This window comes from Sinocyclocheilus grahami, unplaced genomic scaffold (genome assembly GCF_001515645.1).
Source record: "Sinocyclocheilus grahami isolate Dianchi unplaced genomic scaffold, SAMN03320097.WGS_v1.1 scaffold1970.1, whole genome shotgun sequence".
In the NCBI taxonomy this organism is placed as follows: Eukaryota; Metazoa; Chordata; class Actinopteri; order Cypriniformes; family Cyprinidae; genus Sinocyclocheilus; species Sinocyclocheilus grahami.
Genome location: NW_015507149.1, coordinates 93,709 through 111,385, shown reverse-complemented (window position 1 = coordinate 111,385; position 17,677 = coordinate 93,709). Strand labels below are relative to the sequence as shown.

The following is a 17,677-nucleotide window of genomic DNA, read 5'->3' as shown; positions in this document are numbered from 1 at the left end:
ATATATATATATATATATATATATATATATATACACACATACATGTATATATTTAAGAAATATATGTAATATATATTGTATATTTATATCTACTCATATATTCATATATATATACTGTATATATATATATATATATATATATATATATATATATATATATATATATATATATAATATGTTCCAGGGGTCTATTTTCAGTATTATTATAATCAAAATAATATCTTTTAAAGTATAGGAGTGTACAACAGCGGCGAAATTAAATATATGAGAACCTAGTTCAGACCAACGTTGCTTGGATCAAAAAACAAATGTGCTATTTTCTTCTCTGTTTGTTTGCAAAAAGAACATGAGCTGTCAATGTCCAAATATTTTGACAGATTAGAATTGACAGGATATATTTTATTTACAATTTTAAAGTGTGTTGTCTTATTGGAAATACAATATTTCCCAGGTAAAACTCAGGCTCTTTTCTAGTCTATATCATCAACCAAGGACCTCCACTAGAACTTTCCCCTTGAAGAAATTTTCCTTTTAAATGGAAATATTTGGCGCACATGCCTATTGTTACATTTCTTATCTAACAGAACAACGCCTCCCAAGAGCAAAGCAAGCAAATGTTCCCTTTCATGGGAACTTCGAACTGTGTCCTCTTTTTATGTTTACGCTCCGTCTGAAGACCGTCATGATTTCTATTTACAATTCGATTTGCAGGTTTACTGGACTGTTTTAGTACCTAAAACACAACTGAATACAATTAATTTCTACTTAATTGTAGTTGAGATATTTGTGAATTAGCCTCTTGAGACCCGGCAAAACATAGTAAGTATTTAGTAGTATTTTTTCATGTCATTACATTGTTTAGAGCATTAAAAAAAACTGTTTAAAAAAATGATATTTCATTCATAAGTTATGCTACGTCTTTGGTAGAGGACATCGGGACTCAATTCTTTAAAAAAAAATAAAAAGACACGAATGAACATGCATAGGCAAAAACAATTGCTTTGTATAAAGATAATTCTCGACTATGTTATAACAGAATATCTTTATGCAAAATGTGTGTAAAATGGCCATAAACAGGTTCCCTTTCATGGGAACTTCAAACTGCGTCCTCTAGGGGTCGCTATGGGGAACGCCTCGTCGTGACCCGTGTCTGAGGCATACATTGAAAAAACACCAACTCATTGGCCGGCGACAGCCATGATGTCACTACCGGTGCGACTATAGTATAAATAGGCTCCGGGAGCACACATCATTCACTTCTTCGTCTTCATTGACTGTTTTGTTTGAAGTGTGCATTTCTGTGGTAAGAGCGATCTCTAATCTCTAATCATCTCATTAAGGCGAGCACTAGCAAAGCGTTTAAGGATGTGTGCATCCGTGTTGACGTTGTTTAACATCTGATGACACACACGATCTATGCGTTGTTTGTTTGGGCAAAGAGCACGCACACGATGTCTCCGAGGGGGCAATCGGCGTGCACTGCGAGCGTTTTTTCCAAGGGAAAAAGCTCCGCTCTCGTTTGTCTCTCTTTTCGAGGAAAGAGGGGCAGCCATCTGCTTCCCGCGATTCAGGACCCGCCGCTGCTGAGGCACGGAAGGGAATGAGCTCGTGGGGATCGCAGGTGGATCTGACCGATGAGTTTGAAGAGGGGTTTCCCTTTCACGATCGTCGGCTGTGACGGATGATATTATTTAATTAACATTGTCTGATTCAGGGGCCAGTGCTCTGCTGGGATCAGCCCAGCAAAAGCAGGAAATAGCTGAGGAGGGCAAAGAAGCTGAGGCTGAGCCTTCCCAATCCTCCTGCCCTGTGTATGATGAGCTTTTGGAAATTATGGATCGCGCCACGGCGAGGCTTTACTTGCTGTGAAGCAGGGGAAGAAAGTGACGTCGCGAAGTATCTCAATGAACGTTATTTTTCTGGCCATAACCCTCCAGCTCAGGTGAGCCTTCCTTTCTTCCTGTTTTCCATATAAACATTGAGAAGGAATGGAAGAGGCCGTTTTTTCCTCTACTTCCTCTAGTGCTCGACTTGCAGTGTTTATTTCACTCGTCGATATATGTCCAGACGGTAAGAAAAGCCGGGTTTCGGCTTCATACTTCCTGGATCATGTGGCCATACACAGGCTTCTGCGGGAGCCTTTGTGATCATCAGGCCCCAGCGCGTCTCTGCAAAACATTTCCTGGACTTCCGGGCTGGGGTTATGCTTTCATGCTGATTTGGCTGTTCCCTTTCTCTGAGTTGGTTTGGACCCCGGTACCTTGGGCTCCACTCAACTAGTGTGTCTCTGTCGACACACTTTGGAAGCATCGCTCCCCTCACCGTTGAGGGTTATTGTGAGAATGGTGATTCTTTCGAGCGTTAATCCTCTCTGAGGAGTTGGATTCCTCACTCCATGGACTGTCCTTGTGGTAATATTGAGCAGTGCTCCCCTTTTATCAAAGGGTTACCTGGAATAAGCAACGCTATTCCTCTGAATTCGGCGTTCTTCTCTCACATGAGAAGTTTGAGTTCTCTGTTTCTCCAGAGCACCTGGAACCAGCAGCATCAGGCGATTTAGGCCCTTCCTCTACCTCCCTGATGCGCTGAGTGTTTGGCTAGCTTGCAGTATGATTACCCTTCTGATTTTACAATCACGCTGTAGGTCGAGCCCCCTCTCGTTGAGAGCTGGGTTTGTGCTCCCTCAGCCAAGTTAAACTACTGCTAGCTGTTCCAGCTTTGGAACATGCTGCAGGTCGAGCCCCCTTCTCGAATTGAGAACTGGGTGTGTTGCTCCCTCAGCTAAATAACTGCTAGCTGTTCCACCATTGGAACATGCTGTAGGTCGAGCTCCCTCTCGTTTGAGAGCTGGATGTTTGCTCCCTCAGCTACAGATTTACTGCTAGCCACTCCAGGATTATAGCCATAGATTGACTTGATGACTTCTCAAAACATAACAGTTTGGGATGCGCCATTTCCATCTATGGGCTGCTCTTTCAGAGTGCCACGAGAACCCCTTAGAACAGTACTTTTAAATCCATGTTATGGTAAGTCACTGACAGCCGTCTAACGTCCCAGGGGCAACTCCCATAGCAATATGGTAGAGTTGGTACTTAGTGCTCGCCATGGTTCTGGCATGCACTCCCCTCAGCATGGTGGCGTGGGTATACCGTTCCCCATAGCGACCCCTAGAGGATGCAGTTGGAAGTTCCCATGAAAGGGAACGTCTCAGGTAACTTATGTAACCATGGTTCCGAGTAGAGAACGAGACACTGCGTCCTCTAGGTTTCTTGCCATGCTGTGGACGCAAGCTTCAGGCGATGAAGTGAATGATGTGTGCTCCCAGCGCCTATTTATACTATAGTCGCACCGGTAGTGACGTCAGGGCTGTCGCAGGCCAACGAGTTGGTGTTTTTTCAATGTATGCTTCAGACACGGGTCACGACGAGGCGTTCCCCATAGCGACACCTAGAGGACGCAGTGTCTCGTTCCCTACTCAGGGAACCATGGTTACATAAGTAACCTGAGACGTTCTCCTTGTATTAAATATAGAGTGACTTTTAACCAGGTGAATTAATCCAGGTGAAATTGCTTTTACCACCTTGTTAAACTCTTTTGAAGGAATCGGGAAACTATGGTATGTCATGAATTGCTCATAAGATATATTAAGAATATTTCCTGAGTTATCCACTAAGCAAAGGATACAATTAATATTATTTTGAAACCATCTGGGGAAATATAATGATATATATCTGATGGTAATATCCCTGTTATTCCATAAAACACTCTATATGGGGTGAAAAACTGTTTGAATGATGAAATTTGGACAAAGCTATAGCTTAAAGGTAAGTAGTTACATTTCAAAATAAAGGAAAGGCTACCAATTTTATCAAAAATATGGTTGGGGATAAAATACCAAAAGGACTTTGGGTTAGACATCTTTTAAGCCAATGAATTAAAAAAAGATTTATTGTGTCAGAAAATCTAAAAATCAATACCTTCATTTGCTCTACTATTGGAGAGAGAGCACTTCCTTTTTTAATTTATGAAATTCATTTTTCCAAATGAAATTTAAGAAAATATTATTAATTTCTTTAGCAACTTTGTTCTCAACAAATAAAGATAGAGATGGATAAACAAAATGAGAAAGACCCTCGGCCTTAGACAAGAGAACTCTCTTCCATATAACGATAGGTCCCGTTGTAGCCAGGAATTGAGAATGTTTTTAGACTTGACAATCTTGGATGAAAAATTCAAGTGCTATCTTTCCAGAAGATTTTTTGTAACATAAATGCCTAAATATTTAACTGTGAATTTCATTGGAATATTTTCTATTGAGTTGTAATTTATATCATGAACAGGCATTATCTCACATTTTGAGATATTCAATTTTAGACCAGAAGCACAAGAAAAATGGTAAATTAATTCCAAAAGCCTTTGACACTTGCAATTCATCCTTTAGAAACAATGTGGTGTCATCCGCCAATTGTAAAATTTCTCATTTCCTTCCCCAAAAAATTCCTTTAATTCTTGATTTTGAACAATACTCATGAATAATAGCTCTGTAACTAATAAAAATAAAGAGGAAGAAATTGGGCAGCCCTGAATAACACCACAAAGTATATCAAATCTATTAGAGGTATTAAAATGAATAACAACAGAATTATTAATTCCTTTATAAAACATAGCAATGATGTCAACAAATGCATCTCCAAAGCTGAAAAACTTAAGAGATTTTAAAAGAAACTGGTGCTCAGTCGTGTCAAAGGCTTTGTAAAATGCTGAGTGCAATCAGTGCAATGCATGATGGGAAATGTAGTCCGGGGTGCTATGCAACAGTTTGTGTAGTGCGAGAGTCAATGAATAGGAAAGTTCGTTGACCGGATTCGTGACAAGTGCACACAATCAGCATAATCCAGCAATTCCAAGACTAATCTTATATTAATGGATATATGATGGCCCTTTAAAAAAACAGATTGAGTTTCAGAAATGATAGAGTCAAGATTTGTTTTTAATCTATTGGCATACACCAAGGCCATGATTTTATAACCTACAGTTAAGAGCTTAATGGGGCTCCAATGATCAATTGAAAGGATATCTGTATTAGTTTAAAAAAAATTCTGTGCCACCCCAGACTGGTTGCTGGCCCCTCCCTGGCTCTGCCACTATATGAACAATTGGTAAAGAAACTGCAAAATGTTACGTTTTCTGATTATTTTGATTCATGCACAGATTGCTTAGGCACACGCTTGTGGCATCATCTGCAGGACAACCTTATCATGTTAACCAGAGTTCAAAGCACGAAATGCCAGGGGGGAAAAAATCACCACTGAAGTGGTGTTACTCACCATTTGCTCAGTAATGTTTTTTTTTTAAATAAGTTTTGACAATACATGGTTGGGAGAATGTGATATGACTTGAAATATACAAGTATATGAATCATCAAATCGCACTGGTTGTTATGTAATTATATAAAATATATTGGCTGCATGTTCCAGAGTAAACTGTTTCTTTGTTCAGTGCTGTGTGTTTGTGTTGCTTGTAATGATCCCAAATGCAAATTATAAGTAGGGCTGTTGCGGTAAAGGAATTTCCTTTGTGGAAATTTAGAGTGGTTTAATAGTACGATATTTTAAGCGTCGTAAACGCTGCTTAATCTCTGCATGTACTGTCAGTGTAATTTGCTTTTAACGTGCATCTGAAAAAGCAACACGTGCCAAACATCCTCTCAAACTTAATCAGAAGCGTTTATTAACCTGTTATACAACAAAAGAAAACATTTAATAAAATGTTTTTACTCCACAGCATCAGTCGAGTGTTTGAAATAACTTCATTTTCTGACCTGATGTGGCTTCTTATCACAGAATGAGGCATTACAGTATATTCTATACTGTAATAAAGGCTATGTCGATTAGCACTGGATTATACATTTATTTATAAATTTATTTATTATGAAAATACCCAAAATCTGTTCAAGTTTCAAGCGTAACACAGACTGGAACTTAAGTAAACAGACTAATGAGGGACTAATGATTAAATAAACTAGGTCAAGGGAACATGAGGCGAGTGTGACCGTATCTCATATTAAAGACATATTTTGGATTTTACATATCTCCTGAAAAAAAAAGAAATTACTGTCAAAGATTTTGCATGTTACAAAGTAACCCTTCAGCTGATTGTAAAACAATAGCCTAGTTTTCTGTAGAATAAAATATTGTTCATATCTTATCATTAATTTTATCTAATTATTACATTTAAAAATGTTTTTGTTAATTTGCTTTAAAATCGCATTTTAAATCACAAATCGCAATTTTAACCAGAAAAATTGCAAATTGATTTTTCCCCAAATCGTGCAGCCCTAATATATATTAGGGCTGTCAGTTTAACGCGTTAACTTCATTAATTAGTATGGCTGGCTCAATACTATTTTTTCAGAATCGATCCGATACCAAAAATTCTGAGTATCTGCCGATACCGATATCGATCCGATACCAGTGGAGTTTTTAAAAAATCAGTGTAGAATTTCTATACCTCAATGTGTGTTGACCTGATGGTCACTCTTTTGTGTGTTACACACAATCTACTAAATATAGACAACTTGATTATAAAGAAAAATAACAAATGAAAAAATTATATAACCATAATCTATGACAAAAATGCTATTATAAACTAGGTTAGTGGTTAGTAAATCTTAATTTGATAAAATCTAAACTTTTAGTGAAAAAACCCCCCACATTATTTAGTGGGGAACAAATAAAAGTGAATAAGGGTGCTTTCACATCTGGCTCATTGTTTCGGAACCTGGAGCGTTTCCCCCCTTAGCTCGATTCGTTTGGGCATATGTGAACACGGCAATCGCGCTCGGATCCGCGCCAAAACAATCGGTCCGAGATTGTCTGAACGAGGTGGTCTCGGCTCGATTGAAAACGAACTCTGGAGCAGTTCGGTTGTAGTGAGAAAGCAATCCGATCTAACGGACCAACGAACCAGGGTATATCACAATGTTTAATGGGTAATTATGTAAGTTCTGTGAAAAGCATTAGCTTTGTTGTTTTGCTAATACCGTATTGTCCCGAATATAAGACGACCCCCCTTTTTCCAGATGTACCTTTTGGAAAAAGGCTTTTTAAAAAACAAATCTCAGTAAATTCTCAGTAAAACACATTTTGTCTTCAATTATTTTCATATTGCATATTTTTCCTATTTTAATTTTTGTTTTGAAAGTATGGTAAAAACTGGTCAAATGTACCAATAATCACATTTAAAAAATATACACTTTTTGATACACCATTAAACAAAACAGTATCCCATCTGAATTAGGACATTTAGGCTATCCATCTAATAGTAGCCCACCAAAATCTTATTAACAGTAGAAGTTAAATCTTACTGTAGTCTTCAGATCTGGGTACTGTCTTACGTTTTAAAATCACAAAGGGAGTTTAGTCCCATCAGGCTAACGTGACAGTCACGACTCATGCAGCTGCTGCATGTACTGTCAGTGTAATTTGCTTTTAACGTGCATCTGAAAAAGCAACACGTGCCAAACATCCTCTCAAACTTAATCAGAAGCGTTTATTAACCTGTTATACAACAAAAGAAAACATTTAATAAAATGTTTTTACTCCACAGCATCAGTCGAGTGTTTGAAATAACTTCATTTTCTGACCTGATGTGGCTTCTTATCACAGAATGAGGCATTACAGTATATTCTATACTGTAATAAAGGCTATGTCGATTAGCACTGGATTATACATTTATTTATAAATTTATTTATTATGAAAATACCCAAAATCTGTTCAAGTTTCAAGCGTAACACAGACTGGAACTTAAGTAAACAGACTAATGAGGGACTAATGATTAAATAAACTAGGTCAAGGGAACATGAGGCGAGTGTGACCGTATCTCATATTAAAGACATATTTTGGATTTTACATATCTCCTGAAAAAAAAAGAAATTACTGTCAAAGATTTTGCATGTTACAAAGTAACCCTTCAGCTGATTGTAAAACAATAGCCTAGTTTTCTGTAGAATAAAATATTGTTCATATCTTATCATTAATTTTATCTAATTATTACATTTAAAAATGTTTTTGTTAATTTGCTTTAAAATCGCATTTTAAATCACAAATCGCAATTTTAACCAGAAAAATTGCAAATTGATTTTTCCCCAAATCGTGCAGCCCTAATATATATTAGGGCTGTCAGTTTAACGCGTTAACTTCATTAATTAGTATGGCTGGCTCAATACTATTTTTTCAGAATCGATCCGATACCAAAAATTCTGAGTATCTGCCGATACCGATATCGATCCGATACCAGTGGAGTTTTTAAAAAATCAGTGTAGAATTTCTATACCTCAATGTGTGTTGACCTGATGGTCACTCTTTTGTGTGTTACACACAATCTACTAAATATAGACAACTTGATTATAAAGAAAAATAACAAATGAAAAAATTATATAACCATAATCTATGACAAAAATGCTATTATAAACTAGGTTAGTGGTTAGTAAATCTTAATTTGATAAAATCTAAACTTTTAGTGAAAAAACCCCCCACATTATTTAGTGGGGAACAAATAAAAGTGAATAAGGGTGCTTTCACATCTGGCTCATTGTTTCGGAACCTGGAGCGTTTCCCCCCTTAGCTCGATTCGTTTGGGCATATGTGAACACGGCAATCGCGCTCGGATCCGCGCCAAAACAATCGGTCCGAGATTGTCTGAACGAGGTGGTCTCGGCTCGATTGAAAACGAACTCTGGAGCAGTTCGGTTGTAGTGAGAAAGCAATCCGATCTAACGGACCAACGAACCAGGGTATATCACAATGTTTAATGGGTAATTATGTAAGTTCTGTGAAAAGCATTAGCTTTGTTGTTTTGCTAATACCGTATTGTCCCGAATATAAGACGACCCCCCTTTTTCCAGATGTACCTTTTGGAAAAAGGCTTTTTAAAAAACAAATCTCAGTAAATTCTCAGTAAAACACATTTTGTCTTCAATTATTTTCATATTGCATATTTTTCCTATTTTAATTTTTGTTTTGAAAGTATGGTAAAAACTGGTCAAATGTACCAATAATCACATTTAAAAAATATACACTTTTTGATACACCATTAAACAAAACAGTATCCCATCTGAATTAGGACATTTAGGCTATCCATCTAATAGTAGCCCACCAAAATCTTATTAACAGTAGAAGTTAAATCTTACTGTAGTCTTCAGATCTGGGTACTGTCTTACGTTTTAAAATCACAAAGGGAGTTTAGTCCCATCAGGCTAACGTGACAGTCACGACTCATGCAGCTGTAAGCTTTTCTTTCTCTTTTGTTTTTACTCGCGATCTAAAAGCAACATTGTAATAATTTGAATCCCTGTTTCGGAACAAAGCAATCGATCTATAGGTGTGAAAGCACCCTAAGTGTAGGACTAAATCTGGTAAAATGTTTCACATTGCTCTTTGTATTGTAGGTAAAATACATTCATGAAAAACAAGTAATATATTCATATATAAATATATAAATTAAAAGACATTTCTTTTAAATGTATAGCACAGTAATGATGCTGCAACATATGATAGATTAGACGAACAAGAAAGGCTAATAATAATAATCTTTCATTGTGCAAAAGTATTATATAATACAAAAGGCTCCAATACAGACAAAAAGCACAAAGCGCTTATGCGTACCCCGTGTGCAGAATGATGCACTTGAAGCAACACTGAATCACAGCGCGTAGGCACAGCGCTCCGCATGAAGACGTTCACAGCACAAAGCGAAGAGATAATAGTTTGAGTCTTTTCTTTTAACAGATTTAAATTTCAGTTACTGTGCTTGTGAAGAACAATTCATAGTGCTCTCTACTTCAGTGTTGCGATCTAAAAGATATCCGGTAGAAATTAACATGATTTAGAAACAGCTCGAAACTCAAGTCCTTTCATGCAAAATCATTTATTTTTATTTACAGATCAAGTATAATATTAGGAACATTTAATAATCTTGGAGAGAGTTTCATCATTTAGACTGTCGTAACCGAACGCGACACGCAGTTTGAATGCTGAATGGAGGATGACAGACAGACGCAGCGGAGCGAAGAGTTATGTGAACTTGACTTATTCATAAATTCGTAAATATTCATCTGTACCACACATTGAGGCTAACCACAGAAATAGTTTTAAAAAGTGTTTAAATAAGAAGTGCCATACAAAAACCCCTCATAAAGACAAACAAGAAGTATATAAAGTCAGTTGCATGAATGTTTTCCTTATTTTTTACTCATTCAGAAAACAAACTAAAGAAAAGAGCTTATCTGTTCATTGTCCATTAAGTATTGCTTTATCTTTGGAGTTCATTGTCTATTGGTGAAAATGAAGAATGATGAGTTGTGAAATTAGAGATAAGCAAATATTCCAGAATGAGTTGATTCAAGTTACCCAACAATGATATTGGCATGAGTCACCGAAATCCAACTGAGGAGCAGTGTAGCATAAGCAATGGAGAATGTCTCAGAAAAGTAGGTATTAGGATTATCAATATTGTAGAGGAGGATAAGGAAGAGCCCTTCTAAATAGAAACATACAGGCTATCATTAGCACCAAACACAATCACATTCAAATAACCCGTATAAGACAAACCACCAAAAACAAGATAAATGCAATGATAATAACACAAACAAGGAACACCTAATTTGGTTGAGCTTATAACAATTGTTTCTCAACCTGGACTCGATAGTTTTTTACAATCATTTTGTTACCAATTTCAGAACCTTCATGTCATTTTTTCATGTCAACCTTCATGTCATTATTTGTAACAGGCTGTCTAATGTTCAACACTTTGCATGTTTCATTGATATCTTTAAAGAAGCTTTGCATTTGCAGAATTATTGGTTCAAATAACTCATTTATCATGACATATCATAGGAACATTACTTTAGATCTGCCCCACACAAGATACCCATAGTTTCACTGTGTAGTTAGAACAATCATTAAATATATTTGTACAAAACAAGTGATGCAGGTTTCATTATGGTTTTCCACATTCATGCATCATCGTAATAGACTAGAGAAAAAAATCAGACACTGAAATCATTGAACAAAATCTGAAAATTATTGATGAAATAGTCAACTTACAACATAGGTCAAAAACTTTAGATGAAAAAAAAATAAACAAGAAAAAACTACCAGTACAGTAAAATGGCAACTGGAGTGTTCCTCACTGCAATTCTATGTTTTCATTAACCCTGTCTCGTGGATTTGGCCACAGATTTTCATCTACATCTTTATGGATGTTTTCATGCCTATTGTAAAAACTAAAATTCCTCAGTCAGGTTAAGAAAAGGGGAGTATGGGGGTAAATACAGTACAAGGTGATAAACTGTGGATGGGTCTGAAACCATGATTGCACTCGGTGTAGTTTTCATTACTTTACTTTAATTTATTACTTCAGAGTTATGTTCCTCTAGAAGCTTGTGTTCTGCAAGTGAATGTCGCATTATTGTTCATCTCAAAGAGGCACAAAATCACTTTCACAGACTTTTTCATTAACTGTTCCCTCCTGGTGGAATGACCTGCCCAACTCAATCCCAGCAGCTGAGTCCTTAGCCATCTTCAAGAAACGACTAAAAACACATCTGTTCCACCTTTATTTGACCCTCTAACTCTAGCACTCTCTATTCTATTTTAATTCTGCTTTATCTATTTATCTTCTTTTTTTATTTAAAAAAACCCCTAACACTAGCTTTCTATTTTTTCTATTCTATTTACTTGTTATTCTTTGTCTGTGTGTGTATTTACAAAAAAACAAAAAAAACACTTGCTTAGGCTAACCGAGATTTGTCATTTGCACTTACATATTGTTGCTCTTTTGTTAGTTTTGATTGCTTCTATTGTCCTCATTTCTAAGTCGCTTTGGATAAAAGCATATGCTAAATGACTAGGGCCCTGTCCACACGAACGCGGGTATTTTCAAAACCGCAGCTTTTTCTATGCGGTTTGGCCATTCGTCCACACGCAAACGCAGCACCAGGTCACTGAATCCGGGCATTTTTGAAATCTCCTGCCAGTGAAGATTTTCAAAAACTCTGGTTGCAGTGTTATCGTGTAGACAGCGAAACGGCGGAGTTTTTGGCTTGTGACGTCAGAGCCTGCGCTGTTATCTCCGCCTACTGGAGTCTTTTTCAGGCTTCTGATTGGCCAATATGGCTTTACAGTTGAGATTATATCGCCACCTGTTGGTTTGGCATGCTCTTGACAGTGCTTCATAGCATGCGTTTGCATTTTCATGTGGACGGAGATTTTTTTTAAAACGGAAGAAGGAAAAACTCTGTTTATAAAAATACCCGTGTACGTGTGGACATGGCCTAAATGTAAATGTAAATATTTAGAAGATATGGTGTGTCGTATAATTGCTATGGTGATGATACTCAGCTTTACATACCATTTAGGCGCAACAACAGGTCTGCCATAAATCAGTTAATAGCCTGTCTCCAAGAATTGAAAACATGGTTAACCAATAATTTTCTACATCTGAATGATGACAAAACACAAACTGTTCTGTTTGAGCCTACCAAGAAAACGGATTTGAGTGCTGTTGACTTGGGGTCTTTCACTCCATATCGCTCTTTTGCTGTCAAGGATCTGGGTTTTATTCTGGACAGTGGCCTAAAGCTGAACAAACAAATCAATTATGTTGTCAGTTCCAGATTTATCACCTTAGAAGATTAGCCAAAGTTAAACCTTTTCTAAGTGGAAAGAGTTTTGAGATTCATGCTTTTATATCACAGCTTGATTTTTGCAATGCGCTGTATTACGGGCTGCCTGTCTCATCTATTCTATTATAGACTTTAGTTGGTTCAAAATGCAGCTGCCTGTCTATTCACAGGCAGTCACAAACGGGACCACATCATGCTTATTTTAAGTTCTCTGGACTGGCTACCTATTTATTATCACATTGAATTCAAAATTTTGTTTGTTTTTATACAAAACGTTAAACAGTCTTGCTCCTCAATTCCTCTTAGAGTTGATTATCGAATACAACCCTGTCAGATCTCTCAGATCACAGACTAGTCACCTCCTGTGAGTACCCAGATCTAGACTGCAATGTAGGAGTGATAGAGCTTTTAAAGTAGCTGGACCCAAGTTATGGAACAATGTAGCATTATCTATTAGAGCAGAGTTTAAAAGTCTTTCGAAAACCTATTAATATTCTTGTGCTTTCAATGTCTTGTTAATGTCTATTTTTATTTGGGTGATGGACTCACGCAATTTTGTACAGCACTTTGGTCAACCAAGGTTGTTTTAAATGTGCTTTATAAATAAATTAAACTTAAAACTTAATTTGGCTTGTTAACAGCATGTTTTCATCACTAATGTTCAGTCATCACTCAATCACTTATCAACATTATGCTTTATTCTCTGTAGTGTGAATTTAGCTGTGCACCACTTTTTATGTCAAAATAACACCAGTGTATTTATGCATTTTAAAATGACAATTTCTCATCATGTGAAAAAAAGATAGCTGTTACTAAACAAAAATCAATTGAATCTCTCAAAGGAAAAAGGAACAGATCTCAGGAGTCAGAGAGTATCCACTGACGATTAAAGAAAGAGATGGATGAGAAACCAAATATCATCATGTCCAGCAGAGAGAGCAGAGGTGAGATATACACAGTAAGACTTGACACTGATTGATCAATTTCATGAGACAGGATTAATTTCAGTAAGTTGTTCTCTCTTTCAACATTCCATCTGATGTTCATTCATATACATTTGCTGCTGCTGTAACTAGTAGTAAATAGGAAGATGATTGGTTTGTTCATGTTTATTTTGTGCAATAACTAGTGGTAAAGAGGAGGAGATGATTGGTTCACATGCTGCTTGAACTGAGGCGCTGCAGTGACATTTAAGAGCCACAAAATTGTTGCGGCACTATACAACAACTGTTTTGTCTATCGGCATGAAATCCATTTTGTCAGCGTAGTCTGAATATGATCTGACTCGAATTTGGTGAAAATCAGATAAACTGTCTAGGAGGGGTTAGAATAAGCAGGTTTTCAACATAAATCAAAATGGTGGATATTAAGTTTGGCTGACGTTGGCAATATTGATATCTATTTTCTTGGCATGACCCAATACTTTGAGACCAGTTTCATTACAATAGGCTAATTTAAATCAAAAGCTATATTAGCCTTCTTGAAAATTTAATTATTAATGGTTAATGGCTTCATATTAAATAAAAAAAAGAGATTGTGACATGTGGCCAAGTATGGTAACCCATACTCAGAATTAGTGCTCTGCATTTATCCCATCCAAAGTGAACACACACCCAGAGCATATGAACGGTTAATCACTATTGACCAATAGGTGGCGTTTTCCAAATTGATGTGGCCTGGTCAGTGTGAGGTGACAATGACATTAACACCAAACTTTTTATGTCCCAAAGATTTTGGAGCGATGTAGCCTCAGACACAGTTTGTCTTAATTCCAGCAAATTTGTTGATGCATTAAACCAGGGGTGCCCAACCCTGTTCCTAGAGATCTACCTTCCTGCAGAGTTCAGTTCCAACCCTGATCAAACATACCGGTCTGTAATTATCAAGTGCTCCTTCAGATCCTAATTAGTTGGTTTAGTTGTGTTTGATCAGGGTTGGAGCTAAACTCTGCAGGAAGGTATATCTCCAACAGGAACAGGGTTGGGCACCCCTGCATTAAACAATAACCGTTTCGTATATAGAAACGAAATCCATAACTTTTTGCCAGCATGGTCTGAAGATGATCAGAGTCAAATTTAGTGAAAATAAGACCAACGGTCTAGGAGGAGTTTGAAAAAGTAGGTTTATAATCAAATCAAAATGGTGGACAGGAAGTTCAGCCAATTATGGCATAATTGATATCGATGTTCTCGGCCATGATCCAAGGAATCTATCAAGACCAGTCTCATTACAAGGCTAATGTAAGCAAAAGTTATTCACATTTTTGGAAATTTAATTATAACTTTTGACCACAAGGTGGTGCTGTCCCAAAACTTTGAGTACCATCACAGCATTGTGCCAAAGACACATACAGAGTTTCGTAACAATATGCCAATGTGTTTGTAAAATATAGCGTTTTATTCATTAATTCAAAATGACCAATGGCCAAAATGGCTGACATGGGAAAATTGGGTATGGTTCGACTCACCATGCGTCACCAAATCTAAAGAGACCAGTTTTTTCAAAAAGTTAAGCAAAAATTGCCTTTTTTCATATGTCCTGACCACTAGGTCGTGCCGAACCAAATCTATGCAGGTAGCTTCAGGTCATGTTATAACACACCAGGTTATAACACACACCAAGTTTGGTCAGAATATGCTAAAGCGTTGTGGACATATCTGTCACGGAATGCCAGGAGAAAACAAGGATAGATCCAAGTGCAGTTTATTAAAGTATAAAATAAACAGAACCGTGGCAAAAGGTAATCCAAAACACAGGGAACAGATAACAAGATGTAACCTTAAACAAACAAACATCTGAATCAAATAATACTGCAGCAAAGACAGACAGAGTGAGCATGGTATATGTAGTGATGGGATGATGAGTAAATGACTAACAGGTGATCATGATCAGAACAGAAACTATAGGCAAGGGACTATGGGAAATGGAGTTCAACACATGTAACACAGAAACGGGAGAGCGCCCTCAAGTGGCCAATCCAGGGCACCACAACCAGACACTGTGACTTTACGGAGCGGATACCAGACGCTCCACCAGAAAACACAAAAGCTCAGGAGGGAGGTGGAACTGAGGCGGACCAGGGGGAGGGACGGCAGGCCAGGACCATGCAAAGGAAGGGGCTCAGGGGACAGAGATAGACCAGAGTATGAAAGCAGAACTGGTAGGGTGGAAGGCCAAGGCAGGGCCGGCAGGACAAACCAGCAGGGCCCCAACCATACAGGAACCCCAGCAGATAGCCAGGACGGAGCCGGTGGAGTGAGCCAGTGAGGCTCCTGCCAAACCAGAACCCAGGTGGGCAACCAAAGCGGAGCCGGAACCCTGCCAGGCAACACTGGTGGGACAGAAAACCCTCTCAGCAACTCAGGGAAAACTGTAAACAAGAGCAGAGAGAGTTTAGTACCAGCCTCAACGGCTACAACAGGACAAGCCGATTGCTCCGCAACGGTCCCTGTGAGCTCCCGGACTGGAGTGACTTCCTTAATGAGCTCTGAGACTCCTGAACTGGAGCGGTCCCTGAAACGGATCTTGTGAGCTCCCGGACTGGAGCGGGCCCTGAAACAGATCTTGTGAGCTCCCGGACTGGAGCGGGCTTTACTGTCCTCCTTCTCACCCTCCGCCGCTTAGTGGGAGTCTGAAGGATAGAGGTGGTGGGAAAATCCCTGCAGAAGGGTTCTGATTGGCCTGGTATTGCCCACTGACTTCGACCCTGGAGATACTTGACGAAACCCCAGAAGTCTAGGATCTCGAGTCCTTCCACCTCCCACTGGGGCAAAGGATTATCCAGACAGATGTTAAGGAGGTCCTTAAGTACAGCCTCATTATAATTCAGCCCCACCGCCAGCGTCCAAAAAGTCTGGGCAAAACCACCAACCTCCATTCCTTGCTGCCGCCGAGCCATCAGAGTCCGGTATTGAGCCAGTCGCTCCTTCCCTGTGGCAGGAGGGACAATCCGAATGTCCATATTTCAAAAAAGGAAAAAGAAAAACAAACTGCTGGATCTTGTTGTGGTTGCAGTATTCTGTCACAGAATGCCAGGAGAAAACAAGGATAGATCCAAGTGCAGTTTATTAAAGTATAAAATAAACAGAACAGAGGCAAAAGGTAATCCAAAACACAGGGAACAGATAATGTAACCTTAACAACATCAAACACAAACATCAGAATCAAATAATACTGCAGCAAAGACAGACAGAGTGAGCATGGTATATGTAGTGATGGGATGATGAGTAAATGACTAACAGGTGATCATGATCAGAACAGAAACGACAGGCAAGGGACTATGGGAAATGGAGTTCAACACATGTAACACAGAAACGGGAAAGTGGCCAGTCCAGGGCACCACAACCAGACACTGTGACAATAGCCTCGCATTCATTTTTGCATGCTTTTCATCAAACTTGTTTGCAGATTATTCAAGAACGGTTTGACTAATCAATTTGAATTCCATAACTTTTTGCCAGCATGGTCAGAAGATGATCTGAGCCAATTTTAGTGAAAACTTTTAGGCAAACCTTCTAGTAGTTTTTCAAACTATTAACAAAAAACAATGTGCAAAAAAAAAATCTTTACCTATAGAATTTTACATTTTGCGGTCCATTTGACTCGGCATGAGCCAAGGATTCAGAGAGAGGAGAAAAAAAAAGTTTTAGACATCTAAACTTTACAGTTCAAAAGTTATTAGCATAAATAAGTGCAAATTTTAACAGTTGTTGGCGCTAGAGGTTGAGTTAGAGACTCTAAATTTCCTATGGTTACAAATCAGATGGTCCTCTATCCGTGTGCCAAATGTAATAACTTTCCTGCAAGCAGTTCTACCGGCTGCCTTAGACTTTCAGAGCGGAAGAACACCACCAATGATTACAATAGGTGCCTAAGCTCCTTTGGTGCTTGGCTCCTAATAATAATAATAATAATAAATGCATCTGGAACAGAAGATTTATGTACAGATTTGTGTTATTTACTGTATATACAGCTGTATAAATAAAAATGTAT

The 17,677-nt window shown here is 38.0% G+C and overlaps 1 protein-coding gene across 1 annotated transcript in view; it reads left to right on the top strand.

Annotated features, from left to right (window-relative positions):
- The window catches only part of LOC107573536 (GTPase IMAP family member 6-like), a 38,709-nt gene that overhangs the window by 928 nt on the left and 20,104 nt on the right, over positions 1-17,677 (top strand). The window contains exon 2 of the mRNA XM_016259970.1: positions 13,528-13,629. Coding sequence (XP_016115456.1) covers positions 13,584-13,629 — 46 coding nt within the window. The 5' untranslated portion in view covers positions 13,528-13,583. The remainder of the gene's footprint in view (positions 1-13,527; positions 13,630-17,677) is intronic.